The 12,840-nt window shown below is 43.1% G+C and overlaps 2 protein-coding genes across 8 annotated transcripts in view; one reads left to right on the top strand and one right to left on the bottom strand.

The window, feature by feature from the left end:
- The first annotated feature begins 1,350 nt into the window (after nucleotides 1-1,350).
- Nucleotides 1,351-4,298, top strand: INSM2 (INSM transcriptional repressor 2). The gene has a single exon (XM_024925505.3). The coding sequence runs from the start codon at nucleotides 1,485-1,487 to the stop codon at nucleotides 3,195-3,197; it is 1,713 nt and encodes a 570-aa protein (XP_024781273.2). The 5' UTR covers nucleotides 1,351-1,484; the 3' UTR covers nucleotides 3,198-4,298.
- Nucleotides 4,299-5,604: 1,306 nt separating this feature from the next.
- Nucleotides 5,605-12,840, bottom strand: part of RALGAPA1 (Ral GTPase activating protein catalytic subunit alpha 1) — a 270,749-nt gene continuing 263,513 nt past the window's right edge. For 4 of the 7 annotated variants that reach the window (XM_055097476.2, XM_034937441.3, XM_034937450.3 and 1 more), the window contains one exon: nucleotides 5,605-6,939. In XM_055097476.2, coding sequence (XP_054953451.1) covers nucleotides 6,791-6,939 — 149 coding nt within the window. In that variant the 3' untranslated portion in view covers nucleotides 5,605-6,790. Of the gene's footprint in view, nucleotides 6,940-8,982; nucleotides 9,048-12,840 lie in introns of those variants that run through there. The other 3 variants (XM_055097475.2, XM_034937444.3, XM_063596191.1) reach the window with 3 other exon arrangements.

Genomic DNA, 12,840 nt, shown 5'->3' on the forward strand with positions numbered 1-12,840 from the left:
TACTTAAGCAGAATGCCTATAACATAGTCAATGATTAATATATAATTACTTCCAAATCTTTCTCAAAATAATGTTCTCCCTGTAAAAATACTTCACTGAAGAAAGACAATGTGTTTTATTGATGACTACATCTGTTATGCTATCGTGTACTTTTAAAACACCTCTGTCAGTCTTTTTCTCCAATTTGGTTTAGTAAGGAGACTTGTGCACATAGTCTTTCCCCTTCTTGTTCTCACACTTTATTTACCTATATTACGGATCTTGGCACTTTATATCTGTCATAGATGGTCTAATTGTTGCCTAGTTCAATTACTACTAAACACTTTCAAACCTCTTCTAGTTCTCAAAATGGTGGGAGCATTGCAGGGTGCCAGATGAAAATCTGTTGACTTTGCTCTACAGCACACCTTTTGCAAAGTATCACTTGTGGTGTACGGGGAAGCAGCTGTAATGCTGATTCCGCCGGCATTTCTCATTCAATCTACTCCATGCTAAACAGGCCGGTTAGGAATTAAGTCATACTCTGGGTAGTACAAGTGGAAAGTGTGAACACAGAAACCACTTTATGCGAGGACAGTGGAAAATGAGATCCTCCTTTCCTCTCCCTACTCCTGCTCCTATCGAGGAGAAGCACTTAAGAGCGCAGACGCCCAGGACCCAGCCGCGCTCGGGCGTCCCGACTCGGAGGCTGGCGGCGGGCAGGCACGCTCTCCCGCGCTGAGAGCCCTTCTGCGGAGATGAACTCTCGAGTGTCGCCGCCGCGCGCGGGCCCGATCGATACCGGCGGGCGGACGTGCTCCCGCCGCCGACAGCAGCCACAGGGCGGTGCAGTCAGCTGTCCGGCCGCTCGGTCGCACTTCTCATCAGCTCAATACCCGCAGAGGACGTGCACCGGTTCCCTCCCGGACACCCACCCCGTGGTCTCCGCCGCACCTTCTGCCCACCGCCCCTTCCGCTCGGCCGTCTGGCGCAGGGCGGGAGCTTTTCAGCCAGACGCCTTCGCGTTGGGGGCAGCCGGGTCCTGGCCCGAGCGGAGGGCGTCGTGAGGTGGCCTTTTCGCCCGGCTCCCCAGTGGGACGCTCCGCGGAGGCAGCCAAGGCGGGGAGTGTCGAGCTCCCTCACACTCTGGACCTTACCTTCTGGCGTCTTCGCCCGGGAGGCTGCAGGGGGAGGCGGACCCAGCCGGCCACAGGGGCAGGTTCGCGGCGCTGTGAGGCGGCGCTGGGCGTGCGCCGCCGCCGCCGCCAGATTCGTCTACTCCAGTGAATCGGCGCGGGAGAAAGCCCCGCCCCCGGCGCCCGCTCCCACTCCTGATTGGCCGGGCCAGCCCGGGGCGGCCCGGCGGGACCCCGGCCCGCGTCTCAGCTATAAAGATAGCCCCGGCATGACAGCCGCGGCGAAGCTCTTCTAGTTCATCTGCTGGCCGGCTCTCAGTCCCCGTGGCGCCCCCTTTCCTCTTGTCCCAGAGCGCTCTCGACTCCACCATGCCAAGGGGATTCCTGGTGAAGCGAACTAAACGGACAGGCGGCTCGTACCGAGTTCGCCTTGCGGAGCGTGTCTTCCCTCTGCTGGGGCCCCAGGGGGCGCCGCCCTTCTTGGAGGAGGCTCCCAGCGCCTCCTTGCCCGGCGCGGAGCGGGCGGCACCCCCCACCCGAGAGGAACCAGGAAAGGGGTTGACGGCGGAGGCGGCCCGGGAACAGTCGGGGTCGCCATGTCGGGCGGCTGGGGTGAGCCCGGGGACGGGCGGGCGGGAAGGCGCGGAGTGGCGGGCGGGTGGCAGGGAAGGTCCCGGGCCCAGCCCCAGCCCCAGCCCCAGCCCCAGCCCCAGTCCAGCGAAGCCGGCAGGCGCAGAGCTGCGTCGGGCGTTCCTGGAGCGCTGCCTCAGCTCGCCCGTCTCCGCCGAGTCTTTCCCCGGGGGCGCCGCCGCCGTGGCCGCTTTCTCCTGCTCCGTGGCGCCAGCAGCCGCACCGACCTCGGGGGAGCAGTTTCTGCTGCCGCTTCGGGCGCCGTTCCCAGAGCCCGCGCTTCAGCCGGACCCTGCGCCCCTCACGGCCGCCCTTCAGAGTCTGAAGCGGGCGGCCGGCGGCGAGCGCCGCGGCAAGGCACCCACGGGCTGCGCGTCTGGACCCGCGGCCGCGGGAATCAAGAAGCCAAAGGCCATGAGGAAGTTGAGCTTTGCCGATGAGGTGACCACATCCCCTGTCCTGGGCCTGAAGATCAAGGAGGAGGAGCCCGGAGCGCCGTCCCGGGGCTTGGGGGGCAGCCGCACGCCACTGGGGGAGTTCATCTGCCAGCTGTGCAAGGAGCAGTACGCAGACCCCTTCGCGCTGGCCCAGCACCGCTGCTCCCGCATCGTGCGCGTAGAGTACCGCTGCCCTGAGTGCGACAAGGTGTTCAGCTGTCCTGCGAACCTGGCCTCCCATCGCCGCTGGCATAAGCCGCGTCCCGCGGCTGCAAACGCCGCCACAGTCTCCTCCGCCGACGGGAAGCCGCCTTCTTCGTCGTCTTCGTCCTCCCGGGACTCCGGGGCCATTGCATCTTTTCTGGCGGAGGGAAAGGAGAACAGCCGAATAGAGCGGACTGCGGATCAGCACCCGCAGGCCAGGGACAGCTCCGGGGCGGATCAGCACCCGGACAGCGCCCCGAGGCAGGGCCTCCAGGTGCTGACGCATCCAGAGCCACCGCTGCCTCAGGGCCCCTACACGGAGGGGGTGTTGGGGCGCCGGGTACCTGTGCCGGGCAGTACCAGTGGTGGCAGGGGATCCGAGATTTTCGTGTGCCCATATTGCCACAAAAAGTTTCGTCGCCAAGCCTATCTGCGCAAGCACCTGAGTACTCACGAGGCGGGCTCGGCCCGTGCGCTAGCGCCTGGCTTTGGCTCCGAACGCGGTGCCCCACTTGCCTTCGCTTGCCCATTGTGCGGAGCGCACTTCCCTACAGCAGATATCAGGGAGAAGCACCGGCTGTGGCATGCTGTCCGCGAGGAGCTGCTCCTGCCCGCTCTGGCGGGGGCTCCTCCCGAAACGTCGGGCCCTAGCGGGCCATCTGACGGGAGTGCCCAGCAAATTTTCTCGTGCAAGCACTGCCCGTCCACTTTTTTTAGCTCTCCAGGGCTGACCCGGCACATCAATAAGTGCCACCCCTCAGAAAGCCGGCAAGTGCTGCTGCTGCAGATGCCACTGCGGCCTGGCTGCTGAGGGACGAGAGACCAGGATGATTTCGAGGTTGGCCTTAGAGGAAACAGATCATGGGAATTTCTGTGGGGCTTTCTTCAACTTGCAAGTTTACTTTCATTCCTTCCTATGTTTTAATCTCCTAAAATTCTCCCTGTAGTCAATGTTCCACCAGAGGAGCGGACAGTGAAATGTAATATCCCTCTCTAGAGCAGGTATGTATATGGTATAAACCTTGAGATCAAAGACTGTCAGCTTTAAATCCTTCTCACTTTCCCCACTAAAATAGGATTTTTCCCCTTAAAACTCTGGAGACCCTAACGAATCCTATATGATTTGTAATTCCTATGGAAAGTCGCGGTGAATGCGTGCATGTCTCAATGTCCACAAAGGATTCTGGCTACCCTTTGGTAGCCAATGTTTTTTTTGTCTCGTCATCACAGGCGCCTATACAGCTTCTGTCTCAATAGGGTCAGATATTTTGCACTGTATATTCTGTGAATTAAAAGTTATGTGATTGGTGCCAAACTTAAGGAGATTCAAGACCTGGCAGAAAATGTAAGAGGATTTTTGCTGCTTTTGGGGTGCATGGGGACCTCCCCTGTAAACTTTCCTTTGCCCAATTATATGTACATGTCCATTCTTAAGTTGGTGTTTGGAGGTGGGGAGGATGCTACTTTACTGGAGTTGAGACACCCCCTAAAATTCTCACCCTCAGCTATTTTGTGGGCAGTATTCAGGAAGAGCTACTTCAAACCTTTCTTTAAATGGCTTTTTGGAAATACAGAAGTCGTTTCCTCAAGTTTGACTGTTTTAATGGGGTTTCACCCAAATTGTTTAATGCTTCTGCTGTAAATGTCATACTGTGTATTCATTATGAAAATATGTACAGCTTAAGGAAGATGTTAACACCTGTAATCCACTAAGGAACTGAATGGCAATTTGCTCAATATTCAGTATTTTCTTTTCAGCGGCAACGTGTTTTTGATTTTTTTAAAAAACCATTTCAGTGTACATTCTGTGCTAATTCCCTACTAGCCAGTTTGGGACATTGGCTGAGCACTGCCTGACAGAAAGCCCGTATTTGTAAGATGCTTACCACCAAATAAATGTACATAGACTGTGCTTTTGTTGTGTTCTGTGTTTGTCTTAAGAATCCTGTTGAACACAGCCTATTTTCAAAGCCACATTTCTTATCTCCCCAATGTCGGTATCCTGTTTTAGAATGTTAGTGACCCATTTGGACAGAATACAAAGACGGAAATATTTTGCAAATGAATGTGATGGTGCAGGAATGCAATGAAAAATTTTCCTTTGAAGTATGGCTGCAAAGACTGAGCTGCAAAAGGCAAGGAATATGCACTAGTCTTTGAATCTAAAAAAGACATCCCCCCCAAGAAATGTCAACCGAAAACATATTTTAAATATATATATATATTTCAAGCTAGTGAACAGTGTTACCTGAAGATGAAAAGAAATATTTTAATGGTGCTAATTAATTTCACTATTTCAGGTTTGTATTTTTACTCCATATTGTTATATATCATCAATCCATTAGATTTTTTATAGCACTTTAGAAACATGTATGCAGTTACTCTGATTTTCCTTTTTGTAATTCTTCACCTTGGCTGTAGGAAATTGTCTACATTGTTCAATCTTCTTCCCAAGGACTCTATCCATTTGTTTATCTTCTACATCAGCTTACATAGGACTTTTAGTTTTCATTTATAAGAAAATGAAATTGGGTGCACAGAATTTCTGAAAGATTGTCTTAGAAACTTGTTAGTACGAAGTTTTATTGCTGAAAGTATATTATACAACAAAGTAAAATTTAAGAATCAAAAAAAACATGAAGCTGTAATCCCAGCACTTTGGGAGGCCGAGGTGGGCGGATCACGAGGTCAGGAGATCGAGACCATCCTGGCTAACACGGTGAAACCCCGTTTCTACTAAAAAACAAAAAACAAAAAAATAAAACAAAACAAAAAAATTAGCCAGGTGTGGTGGCACACGCCTATAGTTCCAGCTACTCAGGAGGCTGAGGTAGGAGAACTGCTTGAACCTGGGAGGCGGAGGTTGCAGTGAGCCGAGATCGCGCCAGCCTGGGTGACAGCGAGACTCCATCTCAAAAAGCAAAACAAAACAAAACAAAAACAAAACAAAAACATGAAGCTGAGATTAACAATCTAACCAACTGCATTGGGTGAATTTCTGGCCAGCCTTTATGAAGACAGAAAATTTCCTGTGTTTTTAACGACTGTGGTAGGATCTGTGAGAAATAAGTTGGAATGTATCTTGAAAAGGGAATTCAAGTTTATTTTTGATGATTAGCTAAGATAATCTAGGTTCATGCTTTAAATCTCCTCACTACTCATATAGCCCTGCTTATTGAAAATATATGAAACATAGAAGACAAATCAACACTCATGGATAGGAAGTGATAAGAATATTTTTATTGTATTATTAAATACCATGTCATCTTTTCCCCCCACTGTTACAAATTATAGATACTACGTGAATGATGATACATAATTTATATTTTACGGTTTGCCAGTATGATGTATTTACACATGCAGTTAGTACCAATGTCATGCTACATTTCCTCAGGAGATGCCCATTCAAAACAAAATGTGAGCAGCTTATCTACTGTAAGAAAATACTTCTAGAGGGTGGAATGTATACCAACCTGGACCTGCAAGTTCAGTATTAACAATATTAGATTTAACTTAGACTCCTGGGTTATGTTCCTTTTTCTTTTTTAAATAATACTCATAATTTGAACAACATATTTATATCAGAAAATTTTCCTTCTTTTCTTCCCCATCTTCTTTTTGGTGCTTAAAAAAGAACATAGAAACACCAGGATCTAGCAGCCAATAATAAAAGGCCACAATCTGAAAACAAATGGCATTTAACAGCGATACCACTTGAAATGCAAAACATTAGAAAAATACTTGGAAGCTAAACATAAAAGTTCAGCACAGTGATTTTTCTAGTTATTGGATATAACATGGCATCACCTGCACAGCCAAGAAATGAGACATTGCTTTGGGAAGAACAGTTAATACTAAAATGATTTCAGTTGGAATTTGAGATGCTAAAGACCATTTATTTTGAGTGTTTTATTGTCATAACAAATAATCTGTACACATTCTGTGTATTAACAGGTACGTCTTTTGCTGTAACTTTACAAATGCTTAAATGTAAAATTTTACATTTGTAAAAAATTATATATTTATTGAACCATAAAGTTGCAATGGGGCACAATAAATAATGAGACTAATTGTCCAATTGTATTTTGGCTCACAGTTAACCATGAAATTAAAGATAAAACTACTTAGACATAATTATCTAGGAAGGTAAAGGGTGTAGAATAAAACTCCCCCTGCCCTCAAAATATGGCAGCTTGGATTGTGGGAAAAAAAATGAAACAATAAATAACTTAAATCTTTAATATTAAGCTACAAATTATTTAAAATTATTTAAATCCAGTGTTTTCTCAAATAAATGTACAGGAAGAAACATGCATGTTATGGCAGACATGAAGGCCTGAAAGGGTTAACCCTATGTTCGTGCTAAGGTGGCTACTGCTGATCACTGCTGGGCTGCTTGTCTCCTTAGGATTTATTGGCTGAGCCAGAGGAACGACGCAGCTTCATGGACATGCGGCTTTTGCTAGTTCGAGGAGACATTGGAGAGGCCAGGTCAGCCCCATCTACCTGCGTTGCTGTGGGAGTTTCACTGGGTAGAATCTCTGGGTAGGAGCCTGTAGGAAACAGCAAGAGCATTACTACAGTTATCCAGCCTCTCATCCCCTGAGAAATAATCTTTCTGCTACTAATCTGCAGCAAGGATCCCATCCCTTAATAAGATCTTTCGAGGGAAAAAGCAAGCCCCAAACTTGCTTGTTACAATAGCCTACTAATGTATTTAAAACCCAGCAATCTGGTGGCTCATGTCATTATATTAGCAAGAAAGCGCCAATCATCATTCCCAGGGCTAGAACCCTGGAAAAAGCAGTGGGAAGCAAAATCTTTGAGCCAGAAAGAACAGGGATCCAAAGCACCATCAGCATGCAGGGAAGGGGTCAAGAAGCAGGTGAGAAGGACCAATTCCTATCTCTAGGATTCAGGGTACAACCAAGAAAAGAGCCTTCACTACTCAAACTTGAAAAACAGCACCAAACAGTTCCAAACAGTTTTGGAACCACGGGTTTCAAAAAGGAAGTCAGTTTCACTAGATGCCCTTATAAACAAAACAAAACAAAAAAAGGAACTCAGCACTATGAGATCATATACATGCTAGGTATTTAAAGATGGCTTTAAGAAGGAGCAAGATAAATTTGTGGATGAGGGGAGGACAAGAATTCTCATCTGAATGTCAGTTAAAAAAAGGCAAACTGACTCCCCCAAAATGTCTTAATTTAAAAGACATAAACAATGCTTTTGTTTTCATTAACTTAAACTTTTGCAGGTATCTTATTCAATCATAAGCAAGCAGGTAACCAGCAGAATTAGTAGATATACAATTTTAGAAGTAAAACAAAATCAAATAGGAAAGTTCTTTGTGTCATTTATAAAGTAGTTTTTCATCTCTGTGCTTTATTTCTATAAATTATCATTCTCTAATATGCAGCAATACTACAGAACCTTGCACACTGTAGGCTTTCAAATATTTCCTAAACAAAATGAGTAATTAATTAAAATCACATTAAAAATAAAAGTCCTTCAGAAAAAAAAATCTGAAAACAATAACAGCAAGAGATTCTGGATATTTTAAGGCATTTTAATCCAGATTTTCTGGGTCTTAAGTACATGAAAATTTTCTTTATGTGTTTTACAAACAAAAACACCACACACAGGTTGCAGGTTTAACTGTACACATACATGTCCTTACTTTACAGGGAGACTTTCGGCATATTTGTTAGCCAATGTAGCACCTCATTGATACTTCAAACTAGGAAATAATTATGCTAGCACTTTCATATCTATGAAATGTTTTGTGCTTAAACTGAAGTTACTGAATGTTTATAAACAAAAACAAAAAGTTCAGTAAGGGGTGAAGATCCTATTGAGATGTCTTAAGCAATTAAGAATATGTCTTTGCAGAACACTTCAATTTTTTTTTTTTTTTTGAGACGGAGTCTCACTCTGTCGCCAGGCTGGAGTGCAGTGGCACGATCTTGGCTCACTGCAATCTCCACTGCCCGGGTTCAAGTGATTCCCCTGCCTCAGCCTCTTGAGTAGCTGGGACCACAGGTGCGCACCACCATGCCCGGCTAATTTTTTTGTATTTTAGTAGAGATGGAGTTTCACCATGTTGGCCAGGATGGTCTCAATCTCCTGATCTCGTGATCCACCCTCCTGGGCCTCCCAAAGTGCTGGGATTGCAGGCGTGAGCCACCGCACCCGGCCTTCAAAAATTTTTTAAGACCAAATGTTAGAGTTATACTTAAGAAAAAATATATGTTTCCAAGGAAAAATATTCTGTCACTCATAATCCAGGTCAATTGCCCTTCTTCTCAAAGTAACTTTTCCAGCATTATTTTCTAATTGAAATAAGACTGGCCTTCAAAATACAAGGAGAAGGAAACATATTTCTGTTCACCTTTACTCTTCCTGAAGATCTGAATTGGTTCATAGCAGACCCATACTGGAAAATTTATGGGAGAATATGAATCCATGACCCCCTTTAGGGAAGCACTGCAGATGGATGGCAGAAGGAAAGTAAAGAGCAGTAGTAGCTCATGCTTTTCTGGTAATGCATATCATTCCCGGCCATCACGAGAGGCCCTCCCATTGCTGTTTACCTTGAGATGGCCAATGTTTTCTAGCGGAGGTTTTGGGAGGAAGAGAACTATCACTGCATTTCTTTCTTTGTTGTGAATGAAGAAATGGAGTAGCAAGCAGAAGTGAGAAAGCAAAAGAGAAGACAGATAACAGATATGAGAGACACAGTGCAGAATTTTCTAGGTGTTAACTGAGGAGCAGAGAGAGAGGAATCAAGGTTTTTATTATGAAATATAATTGGGCATGCAATGCATTAGGGTGATGGTTCACAATGACAATGCTTTGTAAATTCAAATGTTATACTTACCAACTAACAAAACAAGTTCAAATAGGAAAAAAGAAAAGAAGAAAAAAGGTCTATGAGAGATTCTGTAAATATCTACCTTTTAAAGTGTTCACTGTACTGTTGGCATGTTATCCTAATCACTCAGACATAAAATCTCTAGAGCTGCATTGTCCAATGTGGTAGCCACAGCCACATTAAGTTTAAATTTATTGAATTAAAATGAATTAAATAAAAATTCAGTTCCTCAGTACACTAGCCACATTTCAAGTGTTCAACAGCCACATGTAGTTAGCGGCTTCCACATTAGACAGTGCAGATATAGAACATTTCCATCACCATAGAAGGAGGGCTTTATCAGAGAGCATTGCTCTACATTATGACAAACTCAAATAATATTTTCCTCAAAAACAATTCTTCCATGTCTTCCTCACTGCCTTTAAAGTGAAATCTCCCTTCAGTCAACAGAGTCAAATAAGGATTTTTAGTGTGTGTGGTGTATAGTTATCAGTACTTCCTAACAATTTAGCAAATTACATTTGTGGTATATATTCAACATTCCCAAACTCTATAAATAATTTACAGTAGAAAGACCTCAATTTTAGATGTAAAAAATGTAGTAACAACCTACATTTCATTTCACATCCTACTCTACCTATTGATTTATACTACTTGAGTCATAAAGAATGCTGATTTATTTCTATTATTAATATATCCTCAAGGATGAGGTTTTAAAAGTACACATGAGCTCCTATGTTTGTGCATACTGTATCTGTTACTAACATTCTTACAGTGCTCACACAGACTGTGTAATCTGATGGGACAAATTGATTCATATATTGCACATTGATTACAATAAACTATTATTACAATTAACATAATGGATATGACTTTTGGGATCTATAGGGATTATAAGAGGGAGCTCAAAAGATCATTTTTTATTGTGGTTTCATTTGTACTGTTTGGTGACAGGTATGACTGGTTTAAAGCTGCTAATTATTGGGCAGATATAGCCCTATAAAATATTATATCTTTAAAAGCAATTTCAATTAATACTGAACTCCAGCGACGATGTGATTTGTTAGAAAGAACATGGGCATAGGTTAGACAGTCCTAGATTAAATGCCGACTCTGTCACTTTACCAGCTGTTTGATCTTGGGCAAACTGACTTGAGACATTTTTGTATTCGTAAAATGGAGATAATACTTGCAATTTTGTCAAGTCATCCCAGGGATTAAGATTACATATGCAAAGATATTGGCACATAGTAGGAGCACAGTAAGTATAGCTACATAATAATGCTATTAAACAGAGAAAAATAAAAGCTGATACATTTTGAATCAAAACAGATGAGGATTAGAAATGAAGGGATAGAAATGAGGAACATTTTTGAGAAAATGACCACCTATACAAAATATTATTGTTCAAATGTGAAAAGCACAACATACCATTAAATTTAGTTTGAAGGAAATTTATCCTCTCTTATGTTGATAGTCCTATAAAATATAACCTTATATTAAAGGTTAAAGGCTACCCAAATAACCTTGCTTTTAATATTTTTAAAGGAGTTGATAAGTTATTAAGATTAGCATGGATGGCACTGAATATCATAAAGGAAATAACACAATTTATTTTTTATTTTTATTTATTTATTTTGAGAGGGAGTCTCACTCTGTTACCCAGGCTGGAGTGCAGTGGCGCGATTTCAGCTCACTGCAGCCTCTGCCTCCCGGGTTCAAGTGATTCTCCTGCCTCAGCCTCCTGAGTAGCTGGGATTATAGGCGCATGCCATCATGCCCAGCTAATTTTTGTGTTTTTAGTAGAGAAGGGTTTTGCCATGTTGGCCAGGCTGGTCTTGAACTCTTGGCCTCAAGTGATCTGCCTGCCTCAGCCTCCCAAAGGGTTGGGATTACAGGCGTGAGCCACCATGCCTGGCCAGGAAATAACATTTATAGTAGAGAAATAAAGGCAAACATGTGGTTTCATTTTAAGATACATTCAAGAACTACTAGTATTTTAGATTTAGAACAAATCAGGCCAAGCTTGTCATATTTTACCTCCTCCTTACAAAGGAAAAAATTGGAAGAATTGATTAATTTGCACTTATATGGATAACAACTGGCAGAACTAGGATTTAAATCCAGATTAGTTTGATTCCAAAGCTCATACTTCTCCCCTGGCAACCTTAAAGATATATGGGGGGAAAAAAAGATTTTTCAATGGGTGGGAAAGTAAAACCCTTAAAATAAAAATCTTTAACAATTTATAATTTGTAAATATGACAGGTTATTGGGCAATATCTCTCTATCAACAGCAGGAAGGGGATGAAAATATTTAGACTAAATGGGTAACTGTAATAGTTAAGATCATGCCCTCTGAAATCAGATCAGTCTAGGTTGAAATACTAGCTTGACAAAGTACCAGGTGACTCTGGGTAAGCATTTTTTTATTTCATAATGTATGTACAGTACCGAGCACAGTGTCTGGCACTCAGTAATAGCACAATTATTATTTTATTATTTTCATTACAAAAATTTCACATCTCAGTGAATGTTCTATGTGGAAACTGAACCAGCAGTTATCACAAAAGGTTAGTGGGTCTTATTTAAGATTATTACTTGCCTCTTGGTCAACAACATATAAGCCAAATTTCCAAGTTCAAAGTATCAAATAGAACATATCTGGCTGCCTATAATTTCAGGCTAATCTAATGATAAATTAATATGAGTAGGAATCTGTTTTTAAAAACATTAATTAGCCAGGTATGGTGACTCAAATCTGTAACCGCAGCAATTTGGGAGGCTGAGGTGGGTGGATTACCTGAGGTCAGGAGTTTGAGACCAGCCTGGCCAACATGGTGAAATCCTGTCTTTACCAAAAATACAAAAATCAGCCAGGAGTGGTGGCATGGGCCTGTAATCCCAGCTACTTGAGAGGCTGAGGCAGGAGAATTGCTTGAACCCGGGAGGCGGAGGTTGCAGTGAGCCAAGATTGCGCCACTGCACTCCAGCCTCTGTCTCAAAAAAAACAAAAACAAAAACCAAACCATTAAATAAACAGATTTATAGCTTATGTTACATATTGCAGGCAACTAATTCTTCTGTTGGCACTTACTAATATTTAAGATATTTATAAAATAACTATCTTCTAAGGAGCTAAAATATTTTATTTCAGATCATTTCAAAGCCTGAGTAGTTTAAATAACTTTTAAAGGACATTGAGCTAAAAAAGGTTACCTAAAGCAATGGCTAAATTTTGATGATCCATCCCACTCAAAGATTCAAAGAAATAGATCTGACCATCATAAATTCAATCCTATCTACATATGGGAATATAGATTTTGCAAATTAACAGCACAACTGAGGTTAGAAGGCAGACTAGATACTACTCTAGGTTTTCATAGTCACTCTTGATTATCTCTGAATTTGGTATCATAAAAATTATATTTGAATTTTATTAATTTTATAATATTGCTTTAAATAGGAACCCCTATATTCTCCAAAAGTAATTATAAAAAGTGTTATGTATAGATATATGTTTGTGTATGTATATATATGTATATGAATACAGAAAGACAGAAACACCTATCAACAC

Source organism: Pan paniscus, chromosome 15, assembly GCF_029289425.2.
Source record: "Pan paniscus chromosome 15, NHGRI_mPanPan1-v2.0_pri, whole genome shotgun sequence".
NCBI lineage: Eukaryota > Metazoa > Chordata > Mammalia > Primates > Hominidae > Pan > Pan paniscus.